Source organism: Brassica napus, chromosome C4 (assembly GCF_020379485.1).
Source record: "Brassica napus cultivar Da-Ae chromosome C4, Da-Ae, whole genome shotgun sequence".
In the NCBI taxonomy this organism is placed as follows: Eukaryota; Viridiplantae; Streptophyta; class Magnoliopsida; order Brassicales; family Brassicaceae; genus Brassica; species Brassica napus.
This window is the reverse complement of record NC_063447.1, coordinates 56904030-56922869: the sequence shown is the minus strand read 5'-3', so window position 1 is coordinate 56922869 and position 18840 is coordinate 56904030. Positions and strand designations below refer to the sequence as shown.

At 38.3% G+C, this 18840-nt stretch overlaps 4 protein-coding genes and 1 non-coding gene across 5 annotated transcripts; 2 read left to right on the top strand and 3 right to left on the bottom strand.

The window, feature by feature from the left end:
* Positions 1-166: 166 nt before the first annotated feature.
* On the bottom strand, positions 167-238 carry TRNAK-UUU. The gene has a single exon. It is a non-coding gene; the product is annotated as a tRNA-Lys (tRNA).
* A 54-nt stretch (positions 239-292) lies between these two features.
* On the top strand, positions 293-2308 carry LOC106422929 (mitochondrial arginine transporter BAC1). Its single transcript, XM_013863716.3, has 8 exons — positions 293-469; positions 711-800; positions 961-1062; positions 1146-1250; positions 1335-1433; positions 1514-1702; positions 1776-1874; positions 1961-2308. Exons 1-8 carry the CDS (start codon positions 374-376, stop codon positions 2093-2095), a joined length of 915 nt encoding a protein of 304 aa, XP_013719170.1. The 5' UTR covers positions 293-373; the 3' UTR covers positions 2096-2308.
* On the bottom strand, positions 2278-3105 carry LOC106422930 (squamosa promoter-binding-like protein 3). The gene is made up of 2 exons (XM_013863717.3): positions 2647-3105; positions 2278-2562 (listed from the first exon to the last, which is right to left on the bottom strand). The coding sequence occupies exons 1-2, from the start codon at positions 2973-2975 to the stop codon at positions 2466-2468; spliced, it is 426 nt and encodes a 141-aa protein (XP_013719171.1). The 5' UTR covers positions 2976-3105; the 3' UTR covers positions 2278-2465.
* A 3774-nt stretch (positions 3106-6879) lies between these two features.
* LOC106423075 (30S ribosomal protein S5, chloroplastic) lies at positions 6880-8240 on the top strand. The gene is made up of 2 exons (XM_013863859.3): positions 6880-7635; positions 7846-8240. Exons 1-2 carry the CDS (start codon positions 6977-6979, stop codon positions 8093-8095), a joined length of 909 nt encoding a protein of 302 aa, XP_013719313.1. The 5' UTR covers positions 6880-6976; the 3' UTR covers positions 8096-8240.
* An 815-nt stretch (positions 8241-9055) lies between these two features.
* Positions 9056-11252, bottom strand: BNAC04G44200D (repetitive organellar protein). Its single transcript, XM_013863807.3, has 8 exons — positions 10967-11252; positions 10801-10890; positions 10206-10265; positions 10057-10096; positions 9873-9966; positions 9663-9722; positions 9489-9580; positions 9056-9366 (listed from the first exon to the last, which is right to left on the bottom strand). Exons 1-8 carry the CDS (start codon positions 11083-11085, stop codon positions 9277-9279), a joined length of 645 nt encoding a protein of 214 aa, XP_013719261.1. The 5' UTR covers positions 11086-11252; the 3' UTR covers positions 9056-9276.
* Between the last annotated feature and the right edge of the window lie 7588 nt (positions 11253-18840).

The window sequence follows — 18840 nt, the reverse complement described above, 5'->3', positions numbered from 1 at the left end:
GAAAGAAAGATAATTGATTTAATTTTTGATTTGTATGTAACTTTATAGAAATAATGTGATAGAGGGCGGGTCCTATATGATATTGTTATTAGTCTTGTTTGGTGGTTGCTTTGGAAGCATATCTTACTTGCATGGTTGTAAAATGACTGCAAAAAACTTAAACGCCCGCCGTCTGAGGGGATCGAACCCTCGGCCACGTGATTAAAAGTCACGCGCTCTACCACTGAGCTAAGACGGCTATTTGTATTTTTTGTTTGTCCGTTCACATTAATAAAGCAATAATTAAACCGTTGGAGAAAAGAAGGGCAAAACACAATAGTGAAGTCATCTTCTTCTCTTCAGGTCGGTGGCGTGGTGGGAGAGGAAGACGACGATGGGAGAGGGTTTAGGGTTCTACAAAGAATACGTCGCCGGAATGAATGCTGGTCTCGCCACGGTCGCCGTCGGCCACCCTTTCGATACCGTCAAGGTTACTCTTTTTACAATATCCCAATTTCGATTTTTTGTTTCGTCACCACATCTGTGTTTAGACCAATTACGTGCTCATGTGGTTTTTGTCTAATTACGGATGCATTGGTAGGAATAAAAACCATTTCTTGTTTTAGTTTTTATCACTGGATTGGGTTGGCATTCTTATGTTACCCCTTTTAAGGGGTAAAGATTGATTGATTGATTGATTCTTTGTGGGGTGTTTTGTGTCTTTGTGTCAGGTGAAGCTTCAGAAACATAACACAGATGTGGAAGGTCTCAGATACAAAAACGGTCTGCATTGTGCTTCAAGGATCCTCCAAACTGAAGGAGTATGTTTCCCCTTCACTCTCTTGTTATGTTATGTCTCTTTACTTACCATACTGAAAACAGATGTAGCTCTTGAAAGTCTGGATTTTTATGCTAGTGTCAGTGCAAACTTACAAGACCCATCATCACCTTAACCTTGCTGACTTGAAAATTGATATTTAGGTTAAAGGACTTTACAGAGGAGCAACATCTTCGTTTCTTGGAATGGCCTTTGAAAGCTCATTGATGTTCGGAATATACTCCCAGGCTAAGCTCTTCTTGCGGGTAAACATTCCAGCCACAATTGATCTTTCACTGTATTCAAAGTATTTTTGATTATTTTTGTTTCCCTTTGTTTTATTGTAAAGGCAAGTTTACCAGATGATGGGCCACGACCAGAAATTATTGTTCCATCTGCTATGTTTGGTGGAGCTATCATTAGTTTTGTATTATGTCCAACCGAGCTAGTTAAGGTGAGTTATGATTAGTTCTGTTCAATTTTATATCACTGATAGGCTTCCTTGGAGTTTTAGGGATAATCATTTGTTTTTCTTCAGTGTAGAATGCAGATCCAAGGCACTGATTCTTTGGTTCCCAACTTTCGTAGATACACCAGTCCTCTTGAGTGTGCTGTTCAGACCGTTAAAAACGAAGGGGTGAGAAAGAAACTCTCGTTTGCTAAAATAATATACTTAGAACCTAAACATATAAGGTTTGATTGGGATTATCTTTTCAGGTAACAGGTATTTTTCGCGGTGGCTCAGCTACATTATTGAGGGAATGTACTGGAAATGCTGTCTTTTTTACTGTCTATGAGTACTTACGTTATCACATCCACTCGAGGTTGGAGGGTTCTAAGTTGAAAGATGGTTACTTGGTTGATATGGGGATAGGTGTTCTCACTGGTGGCCTTGGAGGCATTGCTGTAAGAGGTTTTTCTTTCTATTGTGTTTCATGAACTAATTGGATATCGAACTAATGCTGTTTCTACGTTACAGTGCTGGTCAGCTGTTTTGCCTTTTGATGTAGCAAAAACCATTATTCAGACCTCTCCAGACAAAGCTACTGAGACAAACCCTTTCAAAGTGTTGAGATCGGTTAGTCACAGACATCTTGATTTTTTTTTGCATTGTCTTTGTGAATGGAATAGTGTTTTTTTGAATTTGAAATCATCTCTCTGCAGATTCATAAGAGGGCTGGAGTCAAGGGATGCTATGCTGGTTTGGGTCCAACCATTGTGAGAGCATTCCCTGCTAACGCAGCAGCTATTGTGGCTTGGGAGTTCTCAATGAAATTGTTGGGAATCAAACGTGATTAGGGATTAATTAGCATTAGCATTCGAATATAAATCTATTTCAGATCTCAGAACTGCGAGGAATCTGATGAGGTTTCCTGTAACTGAACTACAGATCTCAATAATCAAAAGTTTGTAGCAGATTTTGTGTGTTTCTGTTAGCTTCTTAGCTGTCTCCTCAATGGGTGGTGAAACATATACAGATCTTGGCTTGAATAAATATATTCCTTCAAAGCATTTTACTTGGTCTAGATAAATTTATTGATGTCTTAGGTTTTAGCAGATAGCTAGAGATTACAAGCAATGTGGAGAAACAGAGAGATTACAAAGAGACTGACAGAAGAGAGCAAGCAAAGGGCTTAGTTCATGAGACCATTCACATGTCTTTTTTTGTTTATTGAGTTGTGTTTCTACGCCTTCTCTCATTGTGTCCAGCTAACCGTCTCCTGCAACTCCTCTTGGTGTCATCAAACTCACTTAGCTCATGAAACCTTAAAAAAAACAAAGTTAAAAGGTCTCATCTTCTTGTTTTCGGTTCTAAAGATCAGTTATTTGATGACAGATGTTTTATTTACCTGCTACATTGTTGGCAGAAACGTTGGTAAAGACCAGAGATCCGAACAAGAGGAGCTTTAGCATGAAACTCGCAGACTTTGTGTCGTTTGTGGTATTGTTTGGCTCTGCTCATATCCGCAGTACATCTCTCCACTTGACAAGCTCCGGTACCACTGCTACTACTTGTAGTAGCTTTACCTTTCTGCTTCTTTTCCACGGCCTCTTCATCAGAAGTATCTTCATCTTCTTCCCCTTCAAATGTCTCCTCATCTTCTTCGTCTTCTTCCTCTTCCTCACTCATTTCTCTTAAACTCCTCTTCTCTCCTGCTCTGCTTCTTCTCGTACTCATCTTTAGAATTCCACTATCTCTCTCTCACACATGAAGATGGAAGAAGAAGACATGGGAAGAGAAGTAAAGGACCCCCCTCAAAACAAAAGTAAGGTGCCTATGTTGTTGGACCACAAATTTCACCATTTCTTGTTTCTTCTCCCTTCTATGTATAAAGTTTGTCAGCATCTTGTGTAAAAAAAACACACAATCAAGCTTTAATGATCTATTATTTTGTGTATATAATATATATGCCCATGCATCTTCCTATGTACTATTGAAGAGTAAGTTATCATGCACAAGCACAAGAAAGCAAACACAAGTGGACAAGTGATTCGAGAGCAATCAACATCATCCTTAGTTTATAAAGACTAATTACTCAAGCAAATTGTCTAAATATCTTAGGGATAATGTTAAGTCTGAAATTACTTCACATTAAGTTTACATAATCCCATATATTAGATCTCTTTATTAAAAGAAATCTAGATATGATGAAAGATAAAGATAACCGAAGTGGTTATGAAATAGCAACAATTTGCATGTGGAGCCTCTTGATTTAATGGTAAAGGAGAAAACAAACTCTTATAAATTTATAATGGATCATATGAAGAAAATAATTTGCTGGTCAAATTATTGTACTTTTATAGGCATCTTTTTGTTCAGCATCTCGTTCTCCTTCTCTTCTATTTTTTTTTTTATAAATATACTTTATAACCTAAGGATGATGTTGTCTAGTAAAAGTTCGAGATAGAAACTAACCCTTCAAGACCGGACACGTCGTCTCTTTCATTTTTAAATATAATTAGATGATCAAAGTCATCTTATACAGGATAAACTAATCATGATTACCATGAACTTCCTTTTTTACGTTTACAAAATTGTAGGTACATTTTTTTTTGGTTTAATATGTACATTTTTGTTGACAACGGTAATGCTGAAGTCTATATTAGTGAAGACCAGAATATAGAACTACGTTCATATAACATTGAACAATGTAGTTACTCACGTAGTCACGTTTGTAAAAACAATATGTGCTTCTTTTTTCACTTTGAAGTAGACAATACATAAGATAAGTGGCAGAGGAACCTTAACTTTTCCACGTGACAGCAACGAGCAACATTAATTCTGAATTCTACGTGGGGCCTTTTGTAGTACACTCATTTATCTTTTTGTGCTAATTTGTCATTGGTGAATCGCTTAAAACTGTCTGCAGCTCAATTTTTATTTTCTTTTCCAAATGGTAAATATCATTTCAGAAATGAATTGTTGAAGCTTACTATGTGATAAACAAACTATAAGACCTCTAAAAAACATACTTCCACGGCAAAAAAAGGTAAAAACATGGAAGCAGAATCAATCGAACTTGAAACCGTTCTGCTTTGGAGCGAACAGGACATCAAATATCGATACAAACTTGTAGTAACCGGACGGAAGATTTAGCTGAGACAAACATGAAAGGAGAGATCCAAGAAACTAGAACATGAAGAACACGATGCTAGTGGGAAGTGGATTCAATGACTGCCTGCACAAATTACTTTTCTCCGAGGATCAGAAACAGACCCGCTCAAAGACTGTCCTCTAGGTCCGGGCTGGGAAAGAACTAAACCCGGATTCCAGCAACAGACGGGACAACACACACCACAGATGCTTAATAGCGCTCAACCAACTCGACCGCACTCGCCCTCTAAGTCGGTATAGAGAAAGGGGCAGCATCACCACCTCCCGAGTCGTACTACCTCCTCCAACCACAAAATATTACTCCGAGCTCCAAGAAAGCAAAGAGCCTCCACAACCCATCACGTTTAGACCTGCAATTCCAATCCAGACTAAAAAGCAACGCCAACACCAACAACAAAGGAGGGGAGAGGAGCTAAATTAATGCATCACTCAGTAGCTAACCACCTAATCTTGACTCGACGGAGCAACATATATGACCCTATCGCAACCAGTCTGAGGTCCCGAGACCTCTAGCTTAGGCAACGCGTACCCGATTAGCCTTTGTAGGCAGATGCCAAAGCGACATTAACTTTCACCAGCGAGAAGAGCCAGACGTCAGGAGAGGAAACGTTTGCTTTGGTGTTGAGGAGGATGAAGCGGCGGCACAGTCGCTAGAGGCACCGCGTCGCGAATCCCGCTCAGCTTCGACAAGTCAAAGCAAGCCATCTGTGAAGACGACGAACCAAAACAAAGTCACGTCACCAACAGATCTTCACGCCGGAGATGGATTTAGATGTGACGGGATCGTCAAGAGCCCTCTCACAGCGCCGAGCGGCACTAGAGAGGCGATCGGAGCAAGGGAAAAAAGAGGCGCGAGGTTAGGGTTGAGAGGAAATTTTGGAGACGCGTTGTTTTCACGCGAGGTTCACGTGAGCAGCTCAATTTAGACGAACGTTTTTTTTCATCATCATATGTATTTTAGTTTGGTTAAATCACGTATTACTAAATATTTATTTCAATTTTACTGTTTATCAAAGTGATTTAGAAAGGTTAAAATCGATCCTACAAAAACATCCTTTTTAATTTAACACACAAAAACATCTTTCCAAAGCTTGGTTACATGGCAACGTGACCTAATCACTCTATTCTTAGATGGCTTAAGATGATCAAGAAACATGATCAAATGTGTTGAAACTTATATATCAAGAGGACGGCATTATAAAATTACAAAAAAAATATTTGTATTGTGTTAAGAACATGTGCTGTAAAAAATTAGTCAAAAAAAAAGAACATGTGCTGTCTTTGAAATATAACAATTATGAATAGGTGAATACTATAAATTCATGTTTTTAAAAATCTAAAAGGAACACTGAGATAACTTTTTTGAAGCCGTGTGAACTAAATTTTCTAGAAATAACGAATCATTTTCCATTTTTTGCTTAATAGTTTATCTCGAAATATCTATACAAAAAGAGTACATCAATCTATATATATAACTAACATACAGTTTTGAAAATATTTGTATACAGTATACAATAAATGGGGGTTGTAGTCTTCAACTTGCAGATAATACAGATCCTCCTTATTGATCTTTTGTGTTATAAATGTTAGTGATCCAAGTATGATCCTTAACCTTAAGCTTAACATGAACCTCCTAAATCATTAGTCTTAGAGATCCAATTAGGTTTTACAACTTTGCATGAACTTATTGGTAAACCTTCTTTCCAAAGGGTAGAGATGCTAAATTCGAATCTCAACAGTTGCGGGAAGAGGATTAAACAACCAGCTCTTGTCCATGGTCCAAGGGGTTTATGGACTTATGCCATGATTATCGCCGTATATTAATAAGGTTTTTAAGGAGTGGATTCTGCAGATTTTATTAAAACCGGTTGCAGAAGTCGCGAGATAAGAGTCGCTTTTGGTTTGTTTCTTGTACTGTTTGCGGACATCACTGACACGTGGCGGTCCGCGATTGATTCCTTTTTTTTTTTTAAATCAGACAAAAAAAATAAAAAAATTTAAGAAACTCAAACCAGTTTTAGCTATAATGGTGTTCTTAGGCTCATAATTTTTTGAATTAAAAAAAAAAAAAAACTTTGCATGAACCTTTAATAGGCCAAAAATAAAATAAAATAAAATATTTGTATACAGTATGTATATTAGATGGGGGTTGTAGTCTACAGCTTGTAGATAATACAGAATTTCCTTATTGATCATTTGTGTTATAAATGTTAGTGATCCAAGTATGCATCCCTGAACCTGAACCTGAACCTGAACCTGAACCTGAACCTTATCCTAAATCATTTTTAATCATTAGTCTTAGAGATCGAATTGGTTTTGCAACTTTGCATAAACCTTTAATGGGCCAACAGTAAAAACAAACAAAGGCTGTCTCCTTGTAGCCCATTTCGAACAAAAGACCCAAAGTTACTTAACAAGGGGTCAAAAGTTATTTTGTTAAACTATTGGGGCTAATTTGTAAGAAAACAAAGATATAATTAAAACAGTTCTCTTCAATCTTCTTCTTCTACTGCTGCGGATAAGCCTCTCTTCTTCAGTCTCTACTTCCCTCATCCCTCATTCCAATGGCGACAACATCAGCTCTCTCCTCTCTTTCCTCTCTCTCCCTCCACACCCCAACCTCTCGCATCACCTCCTCGAGACCCACCATCTCCTTCTCCTTCCTCAAACGACACACAACCCTCACCACCCTCAAAGCCACCTCCTCCTCAGACCAATCCGAGACCATCTTCTTCGAGGACCAAAACCCCGAGATAACCGCCAACGCCGTCTTCGACCCGCCTTCCCCTCCCGAGGGCTTCGTCCCCGCGCCGTACTTCGACGAAGGCGCCGACGAGACGGAGGCCGAGATCGCCACGGCCTACGAGGAGCTCTACGGGCCCGCGTACAGCGGGGAGAGCATGCTCGGGAAGGACGTTAACGTGATGGACTCGAAGATGAAGAAAGGCGGAGGAGGGATCGGCGGGCAGAAGCCGAAGAAGGAGAAGATTAGGGATGGGTTCGAGGAGAGGGTTGTGCAGGTGAGGAGGGTGACTAAGGTTGTGAAAGGAGGGAAGCAGTTGAAGTTTAGGGCGATTGTTGTTGTCGGAGATAAGCAAGGGAATGTCGGAGTTGGTTGTGCTAAGGCTAAGGAGGTTGTCGCGGCTGTTCAGAAGAGTGCTATTGATGCGAGGAGGAATATTGTTCAAGTGCCTATGACTAAGTACCTTACGTTCCCCCACAGGTAATAAAGTTTTGATCTTTTTTTAGTGTTTGTTGTTGTGTTCTTATGCTTTAGAATAATTGGATTTGGTTGATGGTAATGTCATAACAAGCAATGAAGTAGATTTAGTGTGTAGCATTGTGTATGTCTCTGTGTTGGGTTCTTGTATGTTATGGTTATGTTATTGAAGGTTTGATTGGTTTTAAGCTATGTGGTTGTTTGGTTATATAGATCGGAGGGAGATTACGGAGCAGCGAAGGTGATGCTTAGACCAGCTTCACCGGGTACGGGTGTGATTGCTGGAGGAGCTGTTAGGATCGTGCTAGAGATGGCAGGAGTTGAGAACGCATTGGGGAAACAGCTGGGAAGCAACAATGCACTCAACAACGCGAGAGCGACTCTTGCAGCAGTTCAACAGATGAGACAGTTCAAGGACGTTGCTCTCGAGCGTGGAATCCCCATGGAAGAGCTCTGGAAGTGAAGGAAACTCAATCTTCTCTACTTTTGTAACATTTTCACCCTCTTTGCTTTTTCCAATGTTGAGAAGAGATTCTTGTAAAATCAAGAGGCGTGCTGTAATTCATGAGATAATGTGTTTATTTTGAAATATCAATCATTTCTTCTTAGTTAAAAGTTCACTACAGGAACCAGATATGTTTCTGAGATGTGTCTGAGATATATATGATGCATAATGCGTCTCCGCAACATATATAACAAATGTTGCCGATGAGAAAAAAAAGGCGACAATTGCATCCTGCTATAATGTATTTAAATTAAACAAATCATTTGAAACAGTAACATAGAAGGCAATTAAAGAAAACGCAGTCTCAATGGATCGTGAAATTGCATTGAGGACACAAGTTAGGAACTCCATGGACGTCTTTACCACAAGAGCAAGGAAAGGAGACACGTTTGGCCAAGAGGTGAAGCCTATGCTCATGGGCTCTTGGGTAGTCAATGCTTGAAATCTCTTGCTTTTTTTGGCGCAGGCCGTGTCTAAACTAAAGTTACAAGTGGTTGGAACAACTATAAACCAAAAGCTGAAGAGTTTCTCCACACAAGCAACAACTTCCATCACTACAACGAAGTGGTCAGCACCTAAGGAGCTTGAGAGGATGTGGGAGAGGAGAAACGTGGATTATCTGAAGGGGACTCTGTGCATTCCTTGTGGACATAGAACTTGCACTGAGGGCAATAGTACCCTTGGGCGGCATTCTTAGTTTCAGAGCAACCAGAACAATCAAGTGAAGACTCTGAAGGTTGTAAGAAAGCTCCGCGACTTGGCTTAAAGATACGCTATATGTCACACATATCAAATGTGGAAGATGGCTAGTGTTTGATAAGTGATACCCTGATACTAGTTTTTCCATTGTTACCAATCACACCCCCACAATTAAAATACCCTGATACTAGTTTGAAATCAATAACTGGTGGTGGATACTAGTGTAATTAATCTTTCATTTGAAACTATAACATAGAATAGAAGACAATAAGGTTCATGGTCATAATATTGAAAGCTTTGAAATACTACTCTTCAGAGTAGTGTTCTGTGCTGTAATTGGCAAGGCCAATACCTGAAAATATATAAAGAAAGGTCCGGCTGGATCAAAGTCAAAGGGTTTTTAACTTTCTTGCAGCGTCAAGTGAAGAGACGTAGATGATTCACTCATCAGGTGGGAACTCCTCATCAGAAGCTTCATTCTCCAGAAAAGAGCCGAGAGTTTTCCTCAGTATGCTGAACGTTTTGTCACCCTACATCCCAAGTAATAAACGGTTCATCCCAAGTAATAAACGGTTCATCATATAACAAAGTAATAAACGATCCATTATGTGGTAGAGATAATAACAACTATAATGTAAGGCTATTTATTTACCCGTTTCTTTGTCTTGAGCGACTCTTCCAATTGAGCAAGCTTTTCCGCGCAGAACTTCTCCTGGTCTGATATCATTGTCTTGTCCTTCTTCCCTATACGTTATTTCACATGTGTAAGTGAGTAAAGGTGTTGCCGTCTTATAACAGTGGTTTCATTATAAGGGTATTGGCTTACTTTGTTGCTCATATCGCATATAGAGCCTCTCCTTGTCCTCCTCAAACTTGGAAACAATGTCTGGCAAGCAGAAACACATTCTATTTCAGTAATATGAATATCCCACTTTAGCTAACGAAATAAAACTTTGTGGTATAGACTTTTGACACCAAACACTAACTGAGGTTGAGAGTCAGAGATAACAATACCAGAGGAAGATGGAATACAAACCTTTCAGACCCTGTAGATGATCAGATTTTTCCTTCATGAACTTGTGATGAAGCTCCTCAAATTTGGCTGCTTCATCCTTCAAGAGACTCTCACACTGCAAAATATGAATCAGAGGTCAGTTCCTTGTACGTTTCTAATGACAAAAAAATGTTAGGCATCATCTTTAGTTCTTTGTTATTCAAACCTCCTTTGAACTCTTTGTAAGTGCTTTAGCAAAGTTTTGTCTGCAGTCATGGATAGAACTCATCAGCACGCTTTCGTTTCTTATCTTGTAAACAAAACATACACAAAGCACATAAGATCAGATATCCATCCTCAGCAACGTAGACTTACCTTTCTTTCTCAAGCTTTGACTTCAGCTCATCGATCTTTGACTTTACCTCAGTAGACACACTGACAGAAAGAGGCACACAGATCAAAGCAAGATTCAGCAATCAAAGCTAACGACACTTAAAAAGCATTAGAACCATGGAGAAAAACTGATTCTGCTGATCAAAATCATGAATTCTCACTGTGATTTTGCCGTTCTGAAACAATATTTGACAAAAATCATACTACAAGATACCAAATCAATGATAGGAATCAACCAGAGATACAAACGTTCTCTATATGTGAAAGCAAACGATTCCAAAATTCTGGAAACAAAGGAAACGATACCAATCAAACACTTGCGTTCAAGTTTATGAGATCCGCGAGCATATCACAACCACTTGTACAATAGATCAATCGATATCAAACTCTAGAACAAACGATCGAACACCTACGGATCATCAGCCTATATAATGCACCAAGATCGATAACAAGCATAAGAAACGATCGTAGCTAGCAACAATGATTATGGAGATAATCGAGCTCTGAATCTTCTATGTATTCGATGATCAAACTAAAGCGGAGAGAAACTAAGAAGTGAAAGAGAGAGATGAATCACCTGGAGATGCTCTCTTCCTTCTTCTTACGGCCATCCTCGTGCGCTTTCTCTCTGATTTGCTGCAACGCCGACATGATTCCTTTGAGATCGCTGCTCGATCCACACGGAAATCAACAGAGAGTTACAATCTAGGTTAATATCAGAAGAAACGAAGAAGGAAACGGACCTGGAAACATCGAGATCCAAATCGTCGCTGATCTTTGCGTTCGGTGCTTGCTTCTTGAGCGATTGAAGCGGCGGCGGCTCTGGGCGTGATCTCTTGGTGCTCTTTCTGGTGGAAGACATTGCAGACGAAAGACGTGAGAGAGAGAAGTGAAGAGAGACGATGGGAAGAAATCGTTAAGAGTGAGCGATGTTTGCTCTCTCTCCTGTGGATTTCAATTAGATTTGAATTTTGAATTTCAGTTTCGTTTGTGCGCTCGCTCGTCTACTGATATATTGTTAGAGTGATCAGTGTGTGCCAACAATATTTTAACTGTTTTTTTCTTCTTCCAAATTTTGAATTGAATATTATTTTCATGCATCTAATTCTTCAAATTATGTTTGGGCTAATGGCTCATTGTGGCCCAAGAAATGAACAGTCACTGTTACTTTTTTTTTTCTTTTTCTTTGTCAACTTTCTTCATTAAAAGGCTAAAGGTCTAACTTACAAACAAATTCATACCCATGCATTGCAAACATTAAAGCCCAATTGGAGTCCAAATACCCAACTAAAGTAAAATAAAACCTAATTTGCATGGTAGGCACGTATATAACAAACATGGCATCGATCTTTGTTTTCTAGTGAGAAGTCGCCATACCACTCTGGCACCCCCCACAGCCGGTGACATGACGGACCGAAATCCGCCGTACTTTACCTCCATTCTGTTTGTAATGTTCTTTCTTCCTTTGGTCACTATCGACCGTAAAAGTTCTCCATCAAACCGTCAGAGGTGAATTTTAGAGAAAAACTTCTAGGGAGACAGATCCAGTCTCTTACCGGAACACCATCTTTATGAAGACTCCGACTAATCTGAACCTGAACGGACTCACCACCACTTCACTATCGTTCTCAAATTTTCATCTTTAAAGAGACCACACCTGATTTTCTAAAACGCGAAATTAATTGATTCTTTTCCAGATACAAAAACTGAGCATAACTAACAAAGAGAAACAGAGAACCTTCGAGATCCAAACACATCAGAAAATTAACAGGAAGAGAGAAGCTAAACAGAAACTACAACAAAATCGTCAAAACGACACTGAAAATCGACAAACGGAAGAGTAAATCGATCTAAAGATCGAAGAAACTATGTTATAATTAAAAGATAATCATCTCTAACAGTAGGGATCCAGACCAATTTTTTTTCGGGGGCACATAATTAATATATATCTACACATATAATAGTAATATTAAATTAATCCATTTTAAATAAATGCTAGATCTCGATCCACGCAACCAAATTTTTGTTTTCATTTGTTTTTATATAAATATTTTGTTTTCAATTCTAAATTAGTATATATTATAATATATGTGTCTATAATTTTTAAAACATAATAAATTTACGGTATATTTTTTTCATTGAATAGATTGTTTTAAACTTTCACATGTATTTGTATCTTCTTCTATATATACATATTTTCGGATTATTATTTCATTATTAAAATCGTAACTATATATATAAAGATTAGTAAAATATTGTTTTATTGTCATATTCAAAGATATTGTAACATTTCACAAATTTAGAAAGTTTTTAAAAAATTAAACTTTTCGCTTCATAGATTTATATCATCGAGTAAATAATTTAACATTTAGTTTTTTTTTTTAATTTTTAAAATAAACTATATAGTTTAAAATTTGTTTTCATTGGTTTAAGGTAGTAAAGATTATAACAATATTGTTAGATAATATGATTTTTGTTATTTAAAAATATCTTTATAATTTTATAAGTTAACATCATCGACAAATATTTAACATATGGAAGTATAGTATTACAACATTAAATTATATCTATTGTTGTAAATTAGAGAGTTTAGAGACTGAATATTTCTGTGTTCTTATTAATGATCAAGAGGGTTCCTTTATATAAGGATTACAAGATGAAGATAAATGGAAAGTATCCAAAACCTAAACTCACTAGGATTAGGAAAACTACTAATACATAATAATTGAAAGATTACATCTACTAGAAAAATGAAAGAGTTTTCTTTTCTCCAAGCTTTGTGGCCGCCTCTCTCTCTTCTGAAGTCGGCTCTCTCTCTCTCCTCTCTCTAGGACTTCGGCCATCTCTCCATCTTCTAGGTATTGGGCCGGTCTTGGACCGGGCCTGGTTAATGGCAATCCACTCCATGATTTATAACACTCCCCCTTGGATGCCATAACCATACATGATCTGTAGTACGCTTCATGTTGCCTCATTAAAACCTTATCAGGAAAACCCAGTGGGACAAAACCATGATGAAGGAAAAAGAGTACAACATGCACTACTCCCCCTGATGTGAACCTCAGTGTAGGTTTCTACATTCTACGCATCTGGTGCGTGATCTTTTCTGTATATGTAGGAAGGGAGTAATCGGCCAAGTTCATTACTAAGCCGTATCTAGACCATTTCGACCTCTCAGGTCGTCTCTCATGTCTTTTGACATTAAGTGTCCCGGTAAAGCATGTGTGCTAAACAATGTGAACCATATTGTTCTCGGGGATCACTATTGGGCCTTTGCAAATCGTGTTTGCATGTGTCCATAGTCTAGACGTGATCGTCTACTGTTAACTCTTTACTTTGGTCGGATAAACCAAGTACTCATGGACAATGTACTAAACATGGTTATCATGAACCTATGTCTCGCTCTGGCCGATCCATGTCTGGGTCATAGACCTCGTCTATACATGTCCACTACTTGTCTCATGAGTGTTCAAGATCAATGATCATTGCTTTGAGTTTTTATAATCTCTTATTATGGCTCTGTGGCCGAACACTCTCATGTATGTGGACATCGATTTCTTTGCCTTAGCTAATGCCGTATTCATTATTCTTTTCATTCCTATATTAATGATGATGATGGCATCTCATGACCTCAGTTGCCGTAGATCATATCACACGCTAAGTATACATTATTAGGTCATGGACTTCGGCTTTCATGAGCTTATGGACTACAATACTTTATATCCGACAGGTAAGGATAGATTAAACATCTCTTCTTATCCTTACGACAAAACTTTGTGGAGTTTATACAGCAGCAGACAGTTCTGCTATGCCGGATCCTTAAGGGATCTGATTGTCGGATTGCAACCTGATGGTTGATCTTTTCTACTAGCCCGTGATCAAAGGGTAAGAGCCGGACGCCTTTTAGCAGAAGGGGCCGGACGCCTTTATCTGAAAGCCGGATGCCTTTTAGCTTAAGGGTTGGACGTCTTTAGTCGAAGGACCGGACGCCTACAGATACGTTCTGTATCAGTCTACTAACCTCTTTTAGGTTTAGTATAATCACAAGGAATTTTAAATATATGGACTGTATTGGATTGTCTTTTATACAACTCCAAGATCAATGATCATGCGTGATCAATTTCTTTTACATACTATATGCAGCTGCTTTATGTTTCAGTCCATTAATCAGCTTAGGAACGAAGCTGTTCTTTCATCTTATCCAGTGATCCATATGCTGCTTACTACATCATTTGTATCTAATTTCTTTCTTATGACCAGACCATTTTCAATTTCAAAAATCTGTAGCAGCATCCACCACATAGGAGTTTATCTCCTTATAATCTGTTCCTCTGATCTCTGTGAGTACCTTGTGTAACAAGCTATAATCTAATGCTGTTAAGTAGGAAGACATGAACACTCTTAGACCTCGTGATCATGTGCCTTCTCTCACGGTTTCTTTATCTCACAAGATCCATCTATTTCACTGGTTTATCAGATGGCGTTTCTGTGTTTGTATATGGCCAATACGCCCATCTCTCTTTTAGATAGTTTGAACCTCCACGTTTTATCTTTTCTAATCTCTATGATCATTTATGATTGTATGAGTACTCTTTCGTGGGTTCATGATCCTCGCTTATCTCTTTATGTTCAAGTGCTATAACTTTATGTATCTTTTATATAACATTCATGTGTGTGTCGACACCTTCATATGTGGTTCCACTATGTTCCAGACATGATCTGATCACTTTGAGATTTCATTATCCAGGACCTTTGTTACCTAGTAGCTTGGCGTCCCAAGCTACATGGTTTGGTACCTTAGACTGTGTAGCTGCGCAGTCTTTTCTCAATGTCTGGTATGGTTTCTCTTATAATCTCGGATCTGTATTCTATGCACCATTCTTTTTCTATCCGAGATTCCTTAATCTTATGGAACACTTGGTCTATCTTGTATAGACTCTATAGAAACTTGATTATGTCTCTTCTAGGACATTCATTTGGTGCTAAGCTGGTTAGTCATTTCTCGGGTCAGTGTCTGGCATTTCGATTAGCTTCTCAATTAGCTAGCTTTATATAATCTTTCTTTGGACGTCTTAAATCATAATCTCTAGTCCGAGGATCTTTGTCAAGACAATGATGGTAAAAACCATTCGTACTTTTAACATTCTTTATCCAGCTTATAATCTTTCTCCTTTAATATTCGGATTCATTTGATCATGCAATCCGTACCTGGCCACTATTTTTGATCACCCATGTTTTGGCTCTCGGTCCTTTTTATTTCGTGGAGAAGATCTTATTCTTGTATATTCCCAATCCTCTTCTGAGGTTCCATCTTAGACGGCACATGTATGTATGTGGTGGTTTATTCAAAATCTCTTAAGATGGTGTATGTCTGGTTTTATGACCCGTATTCAATCTGAGATGGGAATATCTATGCTCACTTATATGGCCTGATGCATATTATCATTCTATACATGTAAAACATAATGTCTCCAAGCTTATATACTTTAGAATCTTAGTCTTATAGATAATGGCTTACATGGCCGAACCTTTTATAGGTAATGGCTTATGTGCGGCCAAGCCCGCACTATGCGTATACAAGTCGTGGCCAAGCCGTGTATAGGTGATGTCCTTGTATAGGTGATGGTCTCTGCAGCCGACCATAACATGGTCTCTTCGGTAAGGTCGTGGTGCTTGGGACAATTAAGCCTAATGAGTTTCTCTTTGTGTACATGTTTCACAACGTGAGATCTTTTACGGGATAACTCTGTGCCTTTTCAATCTTTGCATCAAGTTTAGACTTTAGGATGGCTAATCCTATCATGCCATATAGTGTAAAATTTCGTGGTGTATCTCAATATGGTTACCACATCTCTTGTCTCTTTATCATACTGATCTGTAGCATAGTTTTGATCAGTAGAGATCATAGGTATAGTCTCGACCACTTTCTTTCAATGTTTTAGGCGTTTTTCTTATTAAAATCTAAAGGAATTTGTTTCTTTCCTTACCCATTGTTTCTACTTGGAAACCATATTATCATAACTCAATGAGTCACATATTATTGGGTGTGTATAATGCCTTATAGGCGATGCATTAGCCATAGTTTCTTTACTATGCTTACTATACCCCTTTCATGATTTCTTACTTGGTATTATGCTCTTTAGGCAAAAATAGAATCATTCATATGTTCAAGTAAGATCAGGCAAGATAATGAATTCAAAACCAATTCCATTGTATATGTAAAATCGTGAATGACAATTGGGTTAAAGCAAATCACAAATCAAGGACTTTAAAATAAAATGTCGAGATCCCTCTTAGTCAATAGACATGCCGGACACTCCTTGAGTTATGTTGGACACGACTCCCTTGGATTCATCCTGATCCATATCAGTCTTATTTGTATCAGGGTATCTCATCTCACTGCTCCTCTTTAGTACCTTGTCATTCTCAATCACCGTTAGGCAAGAGATCAGGTCATTGTAAGTGGTAGAACCTCTTTCTATGTAGATATGTTTTGACAACAAATCTTCCGGATGGAATGTGGAGTATGTCTTGAATAGACAATCATTATATGTTACCTCTTCTCCACATAATATCAGTTGGTACACGACCCTGGACAAGGCAAAGTGAAACTCGGCCACTGTCTCAAAGTCTTGAAATCTGAGACTCATCCATTCATGTTTGACCTTTGGTAATAACATTATAGTGTATCCGGACTTTAATTCTGTCCAAAGGTCACGAGGATTCTCAATATGTAGATACTGATTTCTCAGTTCCTCAGTGAGATGATGGCACATTATTGTAATGGCTCTTAACTCTTCACTTCTAGTTGCATAATCACCCTGAATGATACTCCTTCAGAGTCCTCTTCATTTCAGGGTAACTGAAGTGTTCATTGCTCATTCTAGATAATTATCTCCAGAGAGATTTATAATGGCATAATCCATGGGTTCAAATCTCGGCATCTGAAATCATATTATCAATTTATGATTTAGAATTCTTGCAACCAATTAAATAATCAGTGCATATGATTTCATAAGTCTCTCTATGATACTTGGACCACACGGTCATGTTTTGTGTTGCTTAGACTTCACGGCCATTATTTGATACAACGATCTTAAGGATCAGATCATGATGCAATCCGGTTTATATAACCATCCGGATACTAGGCCACACGGCCATATCGATATGCATTTAGCCAAACGGCTTTTAATCAATCAAGGGCACAAGGCCGCAAGTGTGTACAATGTATTAGGCCACACAGCCATATACAAAATGTGATTATTAATCTAAGTGTATTCAATCCTATTGCTTAGTTTGCATATCTATTAGGTTTTAGAATTAAATAATCTAGCAACTTAACTCTCATTCAATATGTAAATTCTTTAAATCAATCTTTCAAGCTTAAGTAATGAGAGATTTAAGGTTTCAAGGCCTTTAGGAATATCAATCAAGATTAAGGGTTTCAAGGCCTTAAGGATTTTGAATCTTGAGATTAGATCTATTAATCAATCTATCAATCCTAACATCTCTGATCATCAATCATCGAACAAAGACATTTTAAAACCGAATTTAAACTTTTAGGGTTTCAGTTTGAGTGATTTAGATTCGAATTTAAACAATCCTATCAATATCTCTAGGTGATCAAACAATCAAAGTTCAAATCAAACAATTTTAAAACCGATTTTCCAAAATTAGGGTTTTAGGGGATTTTGAAAACTTTGATCTTTGATCAAGGGGATTTGATTTGAGATTCAAAACCTTTAAGGTTCTGATTTTAATTGATCAGTGGATCAATCTCGTTCTTAGGTTTAGATCGAACTTATAGAGCTTCGATTTACTCATAGAAGATTGATCTATTTAACCTATGGCTTTTAGTTTTAGAGATTATCTTTTAGGGTTTCAATTTTTACAAAACAACCAGGTTCGATTTTTGTTTTCAGATTTCGAATTACCTTTATTTTGTAGGGTTGAACCAGACCACCAAAGTCAGATGAACCTCTAGTTGCACACGGACGCGAGCTGGCTCCTTATCGGGTCGCAAGCTGGGACAGACTCGAGCTGTCTGGAACGGTCTTGCGTCTGGTCACGGATGTGTCCTGAGGTAGTCGGACGCGATCGGGACGCGTCTTATTCTTATCTAGTTCGCGAGCTGCTGCCTTTGCAAGCGGCTGATCTTTGCACCAACTCCTCTCAGCTCATGAAACAAAAACAAGGAGTATTAGATTACATGAACACCATAATCTGAACAAGATATCATCAAACAACTAAGGTATGATAAACTTATCTTTCACAGGATTTGAATTTGGCTAGAAAATCTTGTTGGTTCGGATTAGGGGTCCAAAAGACCAAGACGGCACCACGTATTGTTTCTGCAAGTGTGGGCGCGTCTGAGATCGGATCGACGAACGGTTTGCGCTGATGGATTCGGCTCGTCAAGGGCTTCAATTTGATATGTGGCTTGTCGTCTGGTTCCTCAGGGTTTGAGAGATAGATCGATTTTAAGTTGCGCCTGATTTAGGGTTTATGTGTGACGGATTTTAGGTTAGGTTTTGTCTCAGGGTTTTGGAATCTATCGTGCTGATAACGTGTTGTAAATTAGAGAGTTTAGAGACTGAATATTTCTGTGTTCTTATTA

Bases quoted from the DNA above. Each gene is read 5' to 3' on its own strand.
- LOC106422929 (XM_013863716.3), top strand. From the start codon at position 374: ATGGGAGAGGGTTTAGGGTTCTACAAAGAATACGTCGCCGGAATGAAT. The intron at 1,703-1,775 runs GTAAGAGGTTTT...TCTACGTTACAG, and splicing joins GTGGCCTTGGAGGCATTGCT to TGCTGGTCAGCTGTTTTGCC. The intron at 1,875-1,960 runs GTTAGTCACAGA...ATCTCTCTGCAG, and splicing joins CTTTCAAAGTGTTGAGATCG to ATTCATAAGAGGGCTGGAGT.
- LOC106422930 (XM_013863717.3), bottom strand. From the start codon at position 2,975: ATGAGTACGAGAAGAAGCAGAGCAGGAGAGAAGAGGAGTTTAAGAGAA. The intron at 2,563-2,646 runs GTAAATAAAACA...GTTTTTTTTAAG, and splicing joins TTCTGCCAACAATGTAGCAG to GTTTCATGAGCTAAGTGAGT.
- LOC106423075 (XM_013863859.3), top strand. From the start codon at position 6,977: ATGGCGACAACATCAGCTCTCTCCTCTCTTTCCTCTCTCTCCCTCCAC. The intron at 7,636-7,845 runs GTAATAAAGTTT...TTGGTTATATAG, and splicing joins TACCTTACGTTCCCCCACAG to ATCGGAGGGAGATTACGGAG.
- BNAC04G44200D (XM_013863807.3), bottom strand. From the start codon at position 11,085: ATGTCTTCCACCAGAAAGAGCACCAAGAGATCACGCCCAGAGCCGCCG. The intron at 9,581-9,662 runs GTAAGCCAATAC...AATAACGTATAG, and splicing joins TATGCGATATGAGCAACAAA to GGAAGAAGGACAAGACAATG. The intron at 9,367-9,488 runs GTAAATAAATAG...CTTGGGATGTAG, and splicing joins CGCTCAAGACAAAGAAACGG to GGTGACAAAACGTTCAGCAT.